Source organism: Aplidium turbinatum, chromosome 14 (assembly GCF_918807975.1).
Source record: "Aplidium turbinatum chromosome 14, kaAplTurb1.1, whole genome shotgun sequence".
NCBI lineage: Eukaryota > Metazoa > Chordata > Ascidiacea > Aplousobranchia > Polyclinidae > Aplidium > Aplidium turbinatum.
Window position 1 is genome coordinate 8,109,008 of NC_137485.1, and position 18,447 is coordinate 8,127,454.

The window sequence follows — 18,447 nt, forward strand, 5'->3', positions numbered from 1 at the left end:
GGGGGTTTTGACCACCCAGCGGCGGGGGGTCTGGGGGGCCTCCCCCACAAAATTTTGAAAAATTACTTTGAATTTGGTGCATTCTGAGAGTATGTTCAACAAAAATGTGGGTACGAATATTACTGTAAAATGGTGCTGTCCGGTGGCATAGCAAACGGATAAGATCATGTTTTTTTCGGCATTTTTCGGAAGTAAATAAGTTAAGTCTCTATGTTTTCTTGTTGCTAATTCCTGGCTGAGATGTTTGAATGTTTGGTATTGGCAAAACTCGCTCTTTTAATGCAATTTTGTTCAAAAGTTAGGCAATTTTTTTTAGACTGAAAGCATCTTTCTCAATATCGTGACGTCACACGCGTGCCAAAGGGGGGGGTTGTAACCCCCAAAACCCCCCCCCTTGGCTACGCCACTGGCCCTATTCAAGTAACCAACTGACTGATAAGATCTGATCTAATTACATAAAAATCGAAAATAAAACGCATAAGAATGAAAAGGCAAGGCAGAGAAGAGGCAAAATCAGATGACGCTCAATTGCCTTGGAAAAAACACAAATCAATGACGCAAAATTACGTGAAGACATTTTTTAGCAGATCTGAGGTGCTTGCAGAAAACACTGTTGAGGCGAGGATTGCAAGATTTTATAAGCAAAGCCTCATGGATTTTAGTGTCAAATTCGGTGAAGCATTTGCGTACAATTCTAAAAGACTCCAGGGATAGGTCTAGTTTATTGTTTGAACAAGTTTGACAATCGAATATATGATCTTTAATGGCGCTTTTTCTGTGGAGAGCAGTTAAATTCAAATGCTCCTTCATTCTTGTGGCCAAATGTCGCTTGGACATACCAAGTGCTAACATGAGTGGTATGTAATTTGTAGTTTATTCAGTCCTGAAATGCATTGCTAACGTACACCCTGAGACTGAGACCTAAACCAGTGTTACTTGATCTTAAATCAGGTGTGTATGGGGCAAAACTGCAAAATACTGGTTAAGCGTCGGAGTTCTGACAATTTGACAGTGTTGTTGCTCTCATTCCTTTTATGGTATTGTTGTATTTGATCAAAAGTGTTGCATTGTTGCGGTTAAGATCCATAATCATAAATATAAGGTAAAAGCACTTGGCAGTACCGTACTTTACTGCTGAGGACATTATTTTGGATCATTAATTTAAATTTTTGCAAGTATGCAAAACAGCCTTACATGGACATTGGGCTTTCTACTGAGTATATATCCATTTTGATTGGATGTTGTTTTACTTTGTGGATGAAAAAAACTTTTTTACAATTTTCAGTTTGTTCAATTGTTGCCAGAATCTTGCTCCAGCCATTACGCCTACTGTGGTAGTACCGTAGATAAAATGAAATCTGTCACCAAAGTTTTTAAGTTAGAAGACAAACTTGTCTACCATATTTCCAAGAAGTTTGAGGTTTATTTTTTTCCTTTCCCTATCTCAGCCAGCAAGCCCATATGGGCCCCATATACTATTTTAATGGGCTTGTGGGTTTTTGTGTTTTTGCCATATGTGCCCAATATGGGCTTTCTTGCAGAATGTGTTTCTAAATGACAAGGTGGAATATAAAACTTCCAATCTTCAAATGCGTGATCATATAAATGCATTTTAATAAATTTAGCCACATAAAATTATTGATCATGGGCTAAGCATGAAATATTGATGGGCTTCCCACTTTGTTTATGGGCTGCCCACATTTTTTATGGGCAGAACATGAGCTGCCCACATTTTTTATGGGCAGAACATGGGCTGCCCACATTTTTTATGGCCAGACCATGGGCTACCCACATTTTTCATGGGCTGCCCACATTTTTCATGGGCTGCCCACATTTTTTATGGGCAAACCATGGGCTGCCCACATTTTTTATGGGCAGACCATGGGCAGGCCATGGGCTGCCCACATTTTTTATGGGCTACCCACACAGTGATTCAAAGGTTTGTGGGCAACCCATACTAATATGATATACACCTTGATCAGCATTTGTCTAGACTGAGATTTTTTAGTTGTCTCAAACGACTTTTATTGATCGTTTAAACAAACACAAAATGAAACTGAACAAGCAAAATTACTGGGGACACCTTGCTATGCATTGCGCAAAGCTCACTGCTTGCAGTTGGAGCACTTTGGCAAGGTTGGCAGTAGTACTATTTTTGGTGCTTACGTATCACAAATAGGAAAATGTCACATGGAGGTATATACCTTCATGGCCACTCCAGTGTATAAATACTAAACTGTGTGCACTGTCTGATTGACGCTCTTGGGTTACGCCGATTGAGCACTTTACTGGGGGCACATTGCTATGCATTGCGCAAAGTTCACTGCTTGCAGTTTGAGCACTTTGGCATCTGTCTGCAGTTATATATATACCTGATATACATATGGGCAACCTGTATTAGATTTATGGGTTACACTTACATATGGGCAGCCCATATTAGATTTGTGGGTTGAGTGTGAGCAACCCATAAATGAATATGGGCAGCCTATATGGGGGCAATGTGATGCCCTCGGACCCAATGTGTATGGGCCCCATATAGGCAGCTCACATGGGGCCCGTACATCAGCCCATATGGGCTTGCTGGCTGGGATATGTTTTCGTTCGTTTTTCATATCTTTATCCTGCATTGCAGAAAGTGGACTTGAGCGCTATGCATCGGTGCACGCCTTCCGACGTACACCTGACCCACGCTGCAGCCGACGACAATGTCTGTTTCCGGTTGTCTACTCTACTTATGACTTAAATTTGGTACTACCCATTACTCGAAATGGTTATCATATTGCAGACCATCATCCTCGAAGATGAGGGATAACCATCATTCATTTGGCTATCATTTTCAGCAAGTAATTAATTTACCTTATTACTTGTTGAGTTTAATCTCATTATTATTACTTACCTATTTCAGAATTAAAAAGTAAACAACTTTGTTTAAACATTGATTTCTACATTTCTTCATTCAACTATGGATGACAATCTTCCTGATGACTTTGACGTGATCATTGTTGGAACAGGTAGGTCACTTAGATCAGGACAAGTACTAGTAGGCTTTGTTTCATAGCTATTAGCTATTTTGCTTCTTCACCAACATAAGGGGAATGCACATGAACACATTATATATAACTTTTAGGTGGTTCTTTTTTTCTGTCTTGCATTTTTCACATGCACTTATTTAGTTCATGGTTATATTGATACCATTGGTACATGTATCAATTAACGTTTTTAGAAACAAACCAAGTCCAAGAGTATTTTTTCCTTCTAAAAATCATTCAGAGTATTCTGCATTGAACACACTTGTACCCTAGAAATTAGTTACTAGCCTTTGCAGAATATAATACAATGCCTTCCATTTTGAATTTTACAGTGCAGTCTATGTTCAAAAATTATCATGCAATTTGATTTTGTTTAGGACTCACAATTAAAAAACAAAATGCTTTAGTTTGAAAAAAATAATTCAACTCTATAGTAAGAAACTAAAAAAACATTTGCAATGAAATGTTTTTTATCTAATTCATTTGTTTAAGTTTTTAAATGTAATGTTGATGACATTTTTCCGTGTAACTAGCGGGTGTTTGTATATGTAGGACAGGTTGTGTTGTAATAGTTTCCAAATATAGTTCCAAATATATTTTCAAAACAACTAATTTTTCATGCTTTAAATCATGAGTTCATGATTGATATCTTTACACAATAGGTTTACCAGAATCTGTCCTTTCTGGAGCTCTTTCAAGAATAAACAAGTCCGTTCTTCAGCTTGATGCCAATGATTATTATGGAAGTAAATGGGCCTCCTTCAATATCAAAGCTTTTGATAAACTTATGTCTTGCGGCACTGAGCCTGTTGATCACAAAGGTATTTGTTTTGGTCTATGTAATGAAGACTATTTGTTGTAATTGTGAGGGAAGTGCATAAAGTTTAAACTTATGGTGTGGTTTTAAAAATTGTGTTTTAAAACAATGTTACAGCATTATATCATGTTGTAAGATTTGTAAATAGGAAATTGTTATCTTTATTTTTGAAGCCAATATGCGCTGGCTGATTCATCTAGGACCTAGGTCAAGGCTTCTTAAACTATTGGTTGCAACCCTAAACAAGGTTGCCAAACAAAGTAAAAGTGGACTCACAGCACTTAGTGTTACATTGTGATGGCTTGCAGCCTGTTTGAGTGTCTTGCAAAGACGCCTGTGCGTGAATTGATAAGCATGGACTTGATGGCGCACACTCAACAAGCACACATAAACTTGACAAAGCCATCAGCTTTATCCAATGGCAAGCCAAGACAATTGGAGCTGGTGGCATGCTGCAGCCTTCATCCGCCTTCACAGTCGTTGAGCCTGGCTGGCTTCATCCGCCTGTTCCACCGTTGGGGACTTGGATACTTTGGACTACGTTTTGTCTGACCTCTACCTTTCGACCAACCTGGCATGGGTGACCCTTCTGCGAGCAGTTAGCTCCCGCCAGTACAGCTCTAGAGATCATTGAGGCACGGAAACTCTCTCACCACGTTAAGGTAGTAGTCCGAGGAGAGAGTGTTACCTTGTAAACTGACCACCAAGGGGTCACATAGAAAATCATTTTTGTGAAATGGAGTTACACCACAATAAAAAAGTTTGAGAAGCCCTCATCTAGGTCATTATAGAAATAGTTTACAAATGAGCAATTGAACATTTGTGGAATATTCTATAATGAGATGTGTTATGTTTTTTCACAAATTTATGTTTTAGTTGTCATGTCAATGACTCCTATCTTTAGAGATTAATATTTCAGATGTGAACTTGCAAAGTATATTGTCTGAAAAAGAAGTTTTCAAAAAGATTACATTCCGTCAATGTATCAAACATAGTGAAAGCCATTGCTTTTTAACGTGAGTTTTTGTTGTTGATTTGTAGTGCATTTTTTGTACCATATTGCATGTAAACCCAAATTCAAGATCATTGTGAGAAACTTTAACTTGTGGCATGCTATGTAGCACAATTTCCAAAATATAGAAAGACAAACAAATATCATGTTAAAAAGCAGTTTTGTTTTACTATCAATATATATATACAATACATAGGCTATTGTATTCCTTGCACATTTTTGTAGTTGGAGCAGGGACTAGTTTTACCTTAGGTCAGAGAATATGATGTTTCTGAAGTGCTCGTGCTGATATAAAGTGACCACTGTAGAGTGTAGATGTGCCTCACACCAATGACAAAAAGTTTACATTTTTTTAGTAAAAACATACCAAATGAAGACACTTCACAAAGTTCACCTGATGATAAAAATAGCAGCAATGATGATTGCCAAGTATCACCTTCTAAATTGTCTTCTGGGCCAAATGATAATCAGCAAGCAAAATCTGCTGATTGTGATCAAGGTGATGGAACTGCAGCAGATTCGAAAACATCAAACGTGGATTCCATTGACGATGCAAAAAACACTACTGTAAACAACCCTGTTCACTCTGATATTGACGAAAAACCTACATCTGACAACAATGCTCTTGATCAAAATGATGAAGCCAACAACACTGATGTTTTAAAGCTGTTGGACGACATTGATGATCTACAATGCAAACAGAAAGTTGCTACAGCAAGAATGTCACCTTATGAAGAGTTTTACGACCAGTGGCGTCGTTTTAACATTGACCTCACATCAAAAGTAAGCTACTCAGGCACTCAGCTATATCAAAAATGTTGCATTACCTACAGTACCGTACTTAACCGTATTAAGACTGGGCTCTGAAGGGATTCCCTGAGTTGGGGGGGGCATAAAATGCCCACGGTTTTTGAACGTTTATTACGCCTTTGATATGCATGCTGTCAGTTAGATATTTTACCAAGTGAAAGAAAATTTATCTGACTTTCCAACAAATTCAAACTTGTCTTCGAATCATGTGTATATCTATAGCTATAATAGATTTATTAGACAGGCATCAAATCGCCAAAGTTAGATGTAAATTATAATAAAGAAACAAGGCTTTATCTTGCTCGGCTTGAGATAATGAGGTCACGGTATTCCCACGGTAATAACACTTTGCGTTATGTCTCTCAAACTAACAACCGTAACTGCTCATCAACTGCCGAGAAACTATTTATTCTGTAATCATCCAGCCGGCAAAAGTGCGACATTATTATATCGACTCAACGTTTGACCACAGTGCTTAGACGTAAAAATTGTTTATTTGACTTCAGTTTGTTTGAAAAGATGCGAATATCGGAAACAAGTGTTGCTTGAGATGTAGGGAGATTTGGCTACAAGCAGCAAAAAATATATTCTTACACAGCTAACCATTCCACTCCTTTTGCGTTGATTCAACGTCTTTAGTCGTTGAATTGCCAGTGGAGAACAAGCACATGGAAACGATTTTATTTCTGTTTGTTTCAATCGCAGCAACGTTTTTACGTCGTTTGACGTTGGATCTGCGTGACAATGGTGTAACTTTATCATCGCTGTTGTTTTCCGACAAAGAAAAATAAATTGAATTGAATTGAACTATCAAATGCAAATGAAATCAAAATACGTTGATTCTATTCAATACCGTATTACAGCGAGCGAGTTATATCGATTGAACATCTGCGTTACATCAAAATCATTGAACAATAACCACGGTTTGTTTTGTAGTTGCATGATACAAGCTAATAGAGTCGGTTTACAATGTTCTTCTCCCCGTACTGTTACCTTGCCGCGGTGGGGAGGCTTGAGTACCTCAAGGATCCTGTGGGCTATACCGAAGGGGGCTCGTAGCCCCTGGCAGGTTTAACCATGTCGGGCAGGTTAGAGGTGAGAGGCCAGACAAAAGACAGTACAACAGCCGGGCAGACGGAGCCCGTCAGCCTTGGAGGGCAGTTCGTCTCGGGGAAGGCAAACCCTGATTCAAAAACCTCCGCTGTCTTGCGGCTATATCCAGTCCTGGGAAAGGCTACGGGAGACAACCCAGACAGAAAATCCGGAGTGGAGTACGTGAGGCGGTCGACTGTCAAACTCTGACATCCTTCCGGCAACTCCTGTAGCCAAACCGTCGCCGAGTGTCACGCTTTGCGTTCCCTTGGACCACGCCGGAGAGGCAGAGAGGAGGGTCCTGTTGTGTTTTTGGGCAGCGCAAGACCTCCATACAGACGCCCAGGCCAGCACTCTGGAGAGGCCACTCCAGTCGCCCCCATCCCTGGGTGCGAAAAACAAACCGGAGGACAGCAGTCTACGGGTTATAAGTCAAACAATGATGCGTAGCGACCGCCCGCGTTGTGAAATCTTTTATTTGGCATCACAACACTCGACTAAATTAATTTTGATGATTGTTCTCTCGCGCCAGTGTAAACCAGCTTATCCTTATGCATGGCTTGTGTACCGTAACCTCCGTTAGCTATATACTATATGCATTTCAGAGTGAAAAAAGAAACAAATCACGTTGTTACTCGATCTACACGCTGATACACAGCTCGTACAATTTGTCATATTTATGTTGATTCAACGTCTAGCAACGTAGAACTAATGCCAAACTTATCGAGTTTTCGAGCTGGGTATAAATTGCAACAGTTTGCCGATGTTTAGAACAATCCAATTAGCGAAATCAGGAATTGTTTATTTACCACGTTTCTGCAGAAACAGATGCAAAACAAAAACGTAGTGCAAAAATATAAAGTTACAGACTTTTCGCAATCTATACCCACGAGTTACGTCATTTTACATCGGTTCAACCATGATGATAATAAATCAAAGCTGAAACAGCAGTGTGCTGTTCTAACGCTTATCTTTTGAAACATAACAATAAGCGACATCCACTTGTGCAGTCATTGGAGGCAGCCAAGTTTACGATAAATCAAACTCGTCTAACGTTGTTTCGATATAAGAATCCTATAGTATAAGCGATCGTGTGCAAGCATTCTCTCGTCGCAAACTTGTCGATTATTAAATCGATTCAACAGCTGATGATATTGAATCGATGAAAACATGGCACTTGCTGCCATCAGGCTTGTACGAGGTTAGAGATATATCATTCATAGCATTATATACCATTCCCCAATTAGTAAAGTGATGCACTTGACTTGTATTAGACAACTTATCTGGTTCGAAATTCCTTCATATACATATGCGAATTCATTTTTAAAATACATTTCATCAACATTTTGTTATTTTTTTCTGTCGATATCTGCTTCATTTTGCCAATTTCACATTAGAGGGACATCTAAAGACTGAAAACTGATAGACAAAGCAACCAAACTTTGAAGTAGGTTATTCCAAGAAGAATATATCCGTTGCGTAAAATAAATGGTTTTGTTTCAGTCACAGACAGAAGTAATTGTATGCAATTTACACCAGACGCAAATCATCATGCAGTGTCTTCTTCACAACTAATCAAATTACACGCGCGATAAACTCATTAGGCGACTCGGCTTGGCGCCTTTGAATAAACGATCGATGATCTGTCACTCTTTTTATAAAAGAAACCAACCAAGCGCAATCTGCTCTCACTCCAGGAGCAAATCAATGAAATATTTCAAGGTACAAGCTAAAAACAGTAGAATATCTTCCAAACTGAATCAGGTATAGCCACGAAACTTTAAATATGTTTAGCCAAGTAATATTTAGGAAAAGTCAAGAAATTTCAGCTTATTAGCACGTATGCCCATTAAAATACATTCGTTTGAAATTGGGGTGGGCACATTATGCCCAACCCCAGTCTTAATACGGTTAAGAAAATATCGTTGAATCTTATTGGATTTACTCTGTTGTAAATGAATGATTTTGTTTGTTGTCAAAATTGACTAGGTATCATGTCAGTAGGTTGTTGATACTGTGAGCACAAATATAACATAGGAATGAAAGCAATTTAATTGCACACTTATTGCTATAGAAGAGCTTTTGGAAGGGCGTAATTTGAATAATAAGATTGCATTTTTTTCATGTCTATCTTTTTTTAGTGCAAATATTGTCTTCAATAAAAATCAATTCGAGCAAGCATATGTTTTCTGTACTACTAAGTGTTCCGCCTAGTGCTGATAGCCATCGAGAATTTCCTCTGTTACAGGTTAACTGGTTTTTAGATGCATAAAGTGTTTGTGAATTTGATCAGTATTTGCAATAACATGTTTTAAAATGGTTTTTAAGAAATATTTGATATAGAAATATTATAACCTTTGAAGCTGATTTCGTGTTTGGTTAAGCTGTTTGTTCTAAAGTTAGTGATTTTTTTCTTCAGGTCATGTTTTCTAGAGGTTTATTAGTTGAACTGCTCATTCAATCGAACGTTTCAAGATACCTCGAATTTCGAAGCTTGTCTCGTTTGCTGACTCTCCTCAATGGGGAGAAAGGCTTGCAGCCTGTCCCATGTTCTCGTGCTGACGTGTTCAAAAGCAAGTAAGGCTCTAATTGTGAAATACCTTTACATTTTAAAAGTCCTTTTTAAAGCTTCTGGGGCCTGATTTTTACCACCCCTGGTTGACGATTTTTCGGACTAGACTGAAATACTACTAAAGAGAAGCCAGTCTTTGGTTTCATCATCTAAGACACGCAGACCTTTCACTCCAGTGGTTGGGTTCAAAATAATACGATTGTTAATGATGTGATTTGCTTCTCAACACCACGTTCACAAGAATAGGAAGATGCCTATTGCCTATCCCCTCTGTGCAGTGTGCATGGTTCAGCAAAAAAGCCCAACGCCCGTACAGATATGGTTGAGGCGTACCCACGCCTGTCTACGAGGGACAAGAGGATGTACCTCATAGGTAATGGGTTTCGGCTCGAGGATGAGGGAACGGAATTTTACTGCATTTTGGTTTCTGTTTAGAACAATTATTGTATGAAAGTTTTTTAGTACAATAGAAAACTGCACTGTGTGATTTTCTTTCCAGATTCGTAAGTGTTGTCCAAAAGCGGATTTTAATGAGAGTGTTGACAATGTGTTCCAACTATGAGAAACACGAACAGGAATATGAAGGTGAATCAAACCTTTCATGAATTGCTTGTTCACTCATTTCGATTGTGGCTTGATTGATTTTTAAGTTTTGTCTTCGCGATTCGATTCGCGGCCAGATGCGAATTTACACTCAATAAATTCATTTTCTTTTAATGCAATGCAATGTTTTGAATTTGCCGATTCCAGAAAATATGTTGTTATGATTGGTTTCACCTCTAATGTTGCCTACTATTTACCAAATTACCACGAAAAAGTTTTTATTTTTACTGCAAAATATCACGCTTAAGTACAGGCCAGACTTAGTTGTTGTAAGACAAAGCTACCGCAAAGATTTCCAACACACTTCGACTTTTCACAGCCTTCAAGGACAAGACTTTTGCTGAGTTTTTGCAATCAAAAAAGTTAAGTGAGAAAGCGCAACATTTCATCATCCACTCTATCGCAATGGTTGGCAAGGAGGCCTTGACGTTAGACGGGCTAAAAGCGACGAAACGATTCCTGCACTCGTTGGGTCGCTATGGTAACAGTGCTTTCCTGTTTCCTCTGTATGGTGTGGGAGAATTGCCACAAGCTTTCAGCAGGTGAGACAGTAGCACCATTGTGTGGCGGCGTTGCAGGAGAATAAAATTTAATTTATCTTCGGACTGAGTCAGTTTTGCACACTGAAGGATGAAAAGTAGCTTTAAACCACTGACGCATGATTGGGTTCTAACGTTTGTGACGCAAGGTGCTCGCTTGTGGTTAAAGTAACGTTTCAAGCGAGCTATTCCCCAGATGGTCTTGGCTTCTGAATGCAGGAGACCTTTCCTTTAACTGTGCTGCTCAAAAAATTTACCCAGACTTGCTTGCGGCAACAGCTGTTGTGGACAAGTCCCAGCCGACAGCACTGTAGTTTGGTTGAAACTTTATATTGACACAATCTCCCGTCTGAATGAAGCAGGACGAAAACGCTAAACTCCCTCAAAGTAGTTCGTTCAAAGATTGGTCTGAGTCGGTAGTAACTTTCTCGATTTTTTGCCGTATTTGGGCTTATGGCGGTGGGATGGCGCAACGGATAAGGCGTTGGCTTTCCAATTATGCAAACCTGGTTCGACTCCCGGCTAAGCTGGTTGTTGAAAACACCGCTCACCTCTACCCAGGGTGTAATAAATTGGGTAGGCGTAGTTGCTGAAGTAAAGGCGGCCGAGAGAAAGGAACTGGCCACCCTACTCTCCTTAGTGCTGAAGGCTTAGTACAATGAGAACCTTATCTTCTCATACCCAACACTTGAATCAAGTATGGGACCCACCTTTACCTTTTTGGGCTTATACCTGATAAAAATCTAGCGGACAAGGAAGATTAAAAAGTCTTTGTGTCAACCTTCAAACATGTGAACTGTCTTGCCAAAGACACATTCGTGTGCTCTTGACCGGTGTCGAACTGACACTCTTTCGAATGTCGTTCAGACTCTTACCAGTTGGTCACGTGCTTGATTTAGCTTTTAAGTGTTATCTTCTGATTTACGTCATTCCCAGATTAAGTGCTGTGTTTGGAGGCACGTTTTGCTTGCGTCGTGGTGTACTTGGAGTAATCGCCGATGAGGAAACTGGGCAATGCAAAGCAATCGTCGACTCTACTGGTAAGCATGTCGCTTTCAGTGTATAATTATTACAAGATGTACTGTCACTGCAGTAGATTTACCTTTTTAGATTTTAATCCCCAATCTTCTATCAGGCCAACGGATAAATTGTCGTCATCTCATCCTGGATGAGGCAAATGTAGCGGATGTGTTCCAACAGGAATTTACTTCCGCTTTTCCTCGAGCCGTCTACATCACTGACAAATCAGTTACAACTTCATCCTCAGAAGAAGTAAGTGATTACGGTCTTCAAATGTCGTGGCTGCATAACCAAGAGCTAATTTCCATCCAAAGCAAACGTTGCCGTTTTTGTGTGGTTTCAACGTTGAAACGTGTTGGTAAAAAAGCAATTTTTGTTAAAAAGGTTACTCTAGTCTTGTTGCCTAACAATTTTATGCTTTAATGCATTTTTGTGAACTGTAATACTTGACACATATTTTCAAGTAACTTTTTTTAAATCTAAGATCTTCTTTCAGATGTCGCTCATTACATTTCCTTCTACGGAATCCCACGACCCTATCCGTGTCATCGAACTCAGCCCATCATGTTACGTTTGTCCAGCTAAGAAATGTAAGCCACCGCCCAGACAGCAAATCAGTCGTTGACGTTGAATCAGTCTGCAGACGTTGAATCAATGCAAAAAACGACTGATTCGCTGTCTGGGTGATAGCAGCTTTGTATGCGATTAAAAGTAGGTTACTTTGATTTTGTAACTTTTTCTGAAAATCTGATCGTTGCTCAGATTTTGCTTTAGACTAGATGCTAGTTTAGTTTTCTGCACAGATGTCATCAGCCTATTTTGTTGCCTTTCTCAGATCTCATTCATGCCCAAGCGAAGCTGACAAACTCCATTCATCAATCTCCCAAAGAAATATTCGCCTTTGTTGAGAGAGATTTATTTTCTGACCCTGCAACCGGTTAGTTTGAAGCCTGCTGGAAGTCTGATCTTATTTATTGCCACAACCGATCATTCACTCAATAAATCTCACTCGAGGTATCAGGGTTGTTGGTATTTTACCCGACCCAAAAAAACCCGGGTGGGTTTTTTTAATAAAACCCACTTAAAAAAAACCAAAAAAAAACATAAAAAAACCCAGAGCATCATATTTGTCCAGTTTTTATTGGAAAATTAAAAAAATTTACAAAAACACTACAAGGCACTTACAACAAACTTTAAATTAGCACTTAAGGATGTGATTGTGAAGTAATTTCCAAGAATAAACTGAAAACGCAGTGGATATTGCACAGTACACAAAAATCAAGTAATGTCACTTTGTGTATACTACACTAAAACTCATTTATGCAAGAAGGCCTTATAGTTAAATTGGTGAAAGTACTACTCTACTGTAGTCTGTATATATGATGTGAAATGCAATTTAGGAGGCTATTTACCAATTACAGATTCTGGATTCTAACGCATGGCTGTTTCAGAGCATTTGCCTAATTGGCCACGCAATCGCTCAATTGCTCATCCATTACTATATATAATATATATATAAATGATAAAAAATATTTAAACATGATGGCATAAATGCTCCTTGCCTTCAAATCTAAACAAATGATGCAATAATGTGATTTCTACCACAGTAGCATCAACTTGGTATAGAAATCAGTGGATGATGCAACATCCAACTTGATCTTGAAACTAATGGATGATGCAACATTCAAGCAACAACAGCCCTAGTGCATTATTTTTTTGAGTTATGCAAGCATGTACAGTGAGTGAAAGGCACTTCACTCGTAAAAAGTAGTTTTGAGGTGAAATAAGCATGAATCTACCTTTTTTTGCATCTTTTTTAAAAAACCCAAAAAAAACCGGGTTTTTCTCAACCCTGCGAGGTATGGCCTGCCATTGACGAGAGCAAGAAAACGCCAAAATGTCATGAATGCAGAATCCGCACTGCTTGGGCTAGTATCTGTGGTGGACAGTTTGAGCCAACTTACATAGTGAAAAAATGTTACGTAATAAACAATATGTTGGATTGGCCTGTGTGGCTCAGTGGTGAGAGAGTCTGACCGACAGTCGGTTGTCAGTTCGTCTCTCACTGCGAGCAAACGATTGTTCTTTCTGTTTGCTCCAGGACACGAAGATTACCTTCTTTGTAATATTGTCTGCTTAATTCATCCCAAATCTTCAACCCAAAAGCCTAGAAAGTTATTGTTATATAATTGTACACATTACGGGACCCACGCTGGACCATCTTGCTCTTGACTCAAAAGTTAGAAACATTCTTTGTTTTTTTCACGCGAAATATGACGTAAGTGTGCTTAGAACAACCATTGTGGGCAAAAGAATGCGTTACCATGATAAATTCTCATTCAACCTTTAGATGAATCGGATGCATCCCAACCCTGTGATGGCCATACTGAAACGGCCGGCAAAGAAAGCAGCCAAGATTCTTTGGGAACTTCTTCAGTCTCGAAACCAACAGTATTGTGGTCGGCCTACTTCAACATCATGAATGACGGGGTGAAGCAAGCAGAACTGCCTCAGAATATCTTCGTTATGAAAGGTCCTGACTCGGATTTAGGTTTTGATCTCGCCGCCGAAGAGGTAAGGCTGTTCTGAAAAACTGCAAAAACCGTTTAACTCTCCTTTTGCCAGTGGTCGAAAGTTGTACCATAGAGAAATAAAACAAAGTAACTTCAGCGGGTTTAACATGGTGGATTACATACACAAATATAACATAATTAAAAATAAACTCTAACGTTTTCGACACGTACGTGTGTCCTCATCAGGAATTACATATCTGCAATATACATAAAATGAAAATTGTAAGGTAAATTTTACTTTGCACTATAACTGTATACTAACGACACTCCAGACAGTTACAGTTATAGTGCAAAGTAAAATTTACCTTACAATTTTCATGTTATGTATATTGCAGATATGTAATTCCTGATGAGGACACACGTACGTGTCGAAAACGTTAGAGTTTATTTTTAATTATGTTATATTTGTGTATGTAATACATCATGTTAAACCTGCTGAAGTTGCTTTGCTTTATTTCTCTATGATTCAACAAAGCAAACTCTCTACCAAAGCTTTATCAATAGTCTAAAGTTCTACAGGGTGGCCCAGGCCCAGCGAAGTGTAGACAAATAAAAGTTACGTTTTTTTAGTTATATGAAAGCCAATAAACACAACTCATATATCAAATAAAAGAGAAATGTATTGTCTTTAGTAACATCCAAAAATTATTCAACCTATCCACCTTGATAATCGGCGGAGACGAGGGATCAGCTGATCGCACGTGGCACGCACAGTTTCAGCGTCAATTTCTGCCCAAGATTTGGTCAGTTTTTGCTTCAAAACCTCAACACTTGGCGGGACACAGCGCAGGATTTCTTCTCCAAAATAGACCATATCCCAAAGTTCATTAGATTTAAATCAGGAGAAGATGGAGGCCATAGTTCATTGGTCCAAAACGACTTAAAATTGTCTTTTCACCAGTCCTGGACTAATCTGGCTGTGTGAGAGGTTGCTCCATCTTGCTAAAGTGTATCCATTTTGCCTTACCCAAGAAAAAACTTCATCCTTCAACATCTTCAGATAAACATGTCGGTTGATTTTGACACCAGCCTGGATGAAAATCAAAGGGGTTTTTAGACCTGTGGACGATACCCCTGCCCACACTATTACCGAAACTGGTGTTTGCCTCCTAAAGGAAGTTTGACGTTCAATGTGGACCTAACAACGCTCGAGGAACACACAATCCATTGGCTGCTGTGCCTGGATATTACAACGTGATCTGCGGTGGCCTCAAACGCAAGAAAAAGAATACGTGTAACAGGCACTGAATCTTTAGATTTAATCCAAATCCGATCATTTTAGTGCGCCACTGGAATGAGCAATCTCGCAATATACTGTATGTTCATGTGTTGAGTGCATAGTGCGGAGGCTTGTCTCGTGCAATTTTAGTCTACCGATAGTTTTGTTAAATAAAGCAATGAAACAGCCTGTGACCAGCAAAGATTTAAGAACTCCTGGCTTGAATGACGCTTTTCTAACTTTATGATGTCACAATGCAGGCGCGACGCGTGTTCGAGGTGATTTGTCCGGAGGAGGAATTCCTGCCGAGAGCTCCTGAGCCCGATGAGATCATATTCAACGATGAAGGATACAATACAGAGAAGAACGACAATTCGTCGGAGAGTCAGGAGGAGGAGAACGGAGAATATGCGGATCAGGAAGATGAATTGCAGGAGGAAAGATCTTCGGAGGTTGGTTAATACTAGAATAGCATTTTGTCGTAATGTTGTTACGTCTTTCTATGACGTCATATCACTGGTGCAACAGCGCGAACTGTCGAATATGATGAGAAACAGAGATGTCGTGAAAATCTACGTCAACGGTGTTCGGGTACCCCCGAATGAATGATGATCTTCGCCTTGCTTATGAGGCAGCACTTCAGGCAACATCTTCCAACCACTGCAACCAGTGCACTGTCTCACTGTTAGAGTTTAGTGTTTAGGTCTCAGTGTAATGAATGATGATGATTGGGTTATACAGCACAATAAAAATTGGTGTTTGACATATGGTTGCCTAGGTGGTTTCTGTTGAAACACAGCATGCGCATGTGTGTGCAAACATTGTGAAGCCGTTGTCGGTCCTTGAAGAATGTCTATTCGGACGCTTTTGTTGCCGCTCCGCAGTATTGGAATAATGAACTGGTGATGTTTTTGTCCTGCAGCCTAATACACACACACGTGGAAAATGACTAATGTGTTGTGACAAATAGCTTTATTTTCTAATACAAAACACCACCAGTTTCTTGCACGTGTTGTTTTCTCATGGCTTAAATTGTTTTGTGTTAATTTTTAGCCGCAAGACGGCTCTACAGAGCAACCGTCCGAAGAGCCACCAGCACAAAAAGACAACAATCAGACGTGATGGGATTTTTGCTTCACCCACTACAAAAGCGACTAAATTGCAACTCACTTTTTCCGAATCGTGTTTTCATTTGCATGCGTCACTGTGCACCTGGTTTGATGTTTTATTTTGTTGGTTTGCTTCGTTCGCCAACGTTTCACGCGTTGTCTCCGTGAACTTGTGCTTTCTTTGCAGTTTTAAGTGACTAGAAGTGAAGGCGACTTTTGGGTCATATTTTATGCAAATATTATTTTTGACCGAATTTATAAATAAACAGAACCTAAGTTTTTTTGCATTCGGGCTTGTCACTCTGTCCTAAGTCACTTATGTTGGGGCATTGGGCTAACTTACAATGTACTCCCAGATGAGGAAATCTGTCCATTTCATATTGATTCAGCGATAATGCTAAATGGATAGGTTTGCTTACTTGATTGCCCTATTGCATTCTCCCTATACTTAAGTTTCAATTTTCAGTGAAACTTTCCAAATTGTCATGTTCTGGCATTTTTGCATGAACAGGAGATTTGAAGTTGATACTCTGCTCTGTCACCTGTTTGACCACTCCTACATTGTTTTGGACAGTCAATGGGGTGGCTGATTCTTTCTTTGCAGCGATTGCCATCATTCGTGTTCTCCATCTCGTTCTGTCCAACGCATCTTTTTTCTTCAGTCCGACTTTGTTTGCCTCATTCTTCACCTGTTGTTTTTGGATGCCTCCGTTTCTTTTTTCCATCTACCTTTAAATTCAATGCCTTTCGAAGAAAACTTCCTTTCTCCCTATTTAGTACATACCATGTTAAAGCTGCTAATTCAAGTTTTTTTTGTTTATGGGTCAAACATGCAGAAAACGAAATTCACTATCGTTGTTAGATGAGAACATGACACTAATAAAAATGATTTAAAATATGAAGCAGTCCAAGAAAATAGACCGATCTCCATAAGCGGTATGTGAATGCAATATGACCTTGTAAAGAACTTTTATGTAATACGTTCCTTGTTGTCAGGTGTTACTTGTAAGATCTTGCAATTTTTGTGCGTTATATGCATGCTGTACATTTTATTATATATTTTCATTGAGAACGTGCTGTTGTATAAACTTTGGACCGATCTGGCAGAATTGATCAATTTCTTCGATGTTTTTTTAGCCACTGTATCACACAAGATGCCATGTGGTTTCAGGCGGGAGATGCTAGCTGGTTTGGCCTAACGCCACTCAAATAATCATCTCATCAAAGTGTTGTGGTTTTGCCGGTAAGGCTTAAAACGCCTTCTGATCCTGATTTTGTGACATTGTTGGAAAGATTTGCAAGCAGCTAGGTTTACTTTTAATCACATGCAGCAGCTTTGCAATGGCATTGTACACTTGACAGTGTACATTCGTGTTAAAGTTAGAGAAACAATGCAATACTCACGATATATCACAATGTAGATACTCCTGTTATAGCCTCATCAGGCTAAAACAGGTTGTTAATATGTACATTGTGAAGTTAGAGAAACATTGATTGTATCTTTCAAATTTTATATGTGTTTTTGAAATGGTAGTATCAAGCTGACATCCTTTCGAGTATACATCAATCGTTCTCACTATTTTTGTTGTAAATCGTGAATTTTTGTTTAAGAAGAAAAAGCTCACATTGTGCAAGATGTTTGTGATTTTCTCGCCCTTGTAAGTCGGCTTTCAGTCATGTTTTATAAGTTTCAAGGGGCGTGGAGTCTTTTAGACCTTAGTTTGATGCGGTACAGGCAATAACTCGGCTCTGAAAATGAAAAAAGCGTCACGATCGAGCGACGTTGGTTCAAGTTTCGGACGGTGCGCTCAAGCAATGTGCTTCGTGGACAGCTTTCCATTTGGCGACACCAGGCAGATAAAATAATTTACTGGCATTAACATGTGAAGAAATAAAAAGTTTGCCCTATCAACTTTTTCTGTGCCTGAGTCAGTAATTCTAAAGCTGCGCATTTTGCAAGTAGCCTACGCAAATTTAGTACAATTTTAACCAGTTTTATACAAAATATTTGCCTCACGCGTGCGCCCGAATCGTAACGCAACTTGCGGTGTT

At 39.3% G+C, this 18,447-nt stretch overlaps 1 protein-coding gene across 1 annotated transcript; it reads left to right on the forward strand.

Annotated features, from left to right (window-relative positions):
• The first annotated feature begins 2,905 nt into the window (after positions 1 to 2,905).
• Positions 2,906 to 18,013, forward strand: LOC145783237 (rab proteins geranylgeranyltransferase component A 1-like). Its single transcript, XM_082595049.1, has 14 exons — positions 2,906 to 3,011; positions 3,692 to 3,850; positions 4,766 to 4,862; positions 5,215 to 5,641; positions 9,180 to 9,337; positions 9,832 to 9,917; positions 10,255 to 10,477; positions 11,411 to 11,514; positions 11,610 to 11,746; positions 11,991 to 12,084; positions 12,330 to 12,431; positions 13,845 to 14,068; positions 15,547 to 15,738; positions 16,340 to 18,013. The coding sequence occupies exons 1-14, from the start codon at positions 2,963 to 2,965 to the stop codon at positions 16,406 to 16,408; spliced, it is 2,121 nt and encodes a 706-aa protein (XP_082451175.1). The 5' UTR covers positions 2,906 to 2,962; the 3' UTR covers positions 16,409 to 18,013.
• The last annotated feature ends 434 nt before the right edge of the window (positions 18,014 to 18,447 follow it).

Bases quoted from the DNA above. Each gene is read 5' to 3' on its own strand.
- LOC145783237 (XM_082595049.1), top strand. From the start codon at position 2,963: ATGGATGACAATCTTCCTGATGACTTTGACGTGATCATTGTTGGAACA. The intron at 11,515-11,609 runs GTAAGCATGTCG...ATCTTCTATCAG, and splicing joins AGCAATCGTCGACTCTACTG to GCCAACGGATAAATTGTCGT. The intron at 12,432-13,844 runs GTTAGTTTGAAG...TTCAACCTTTAG, and splicing joins ATTTTCTGACCCTGCAACCG to ATGAATCGGATGCATCCCAA.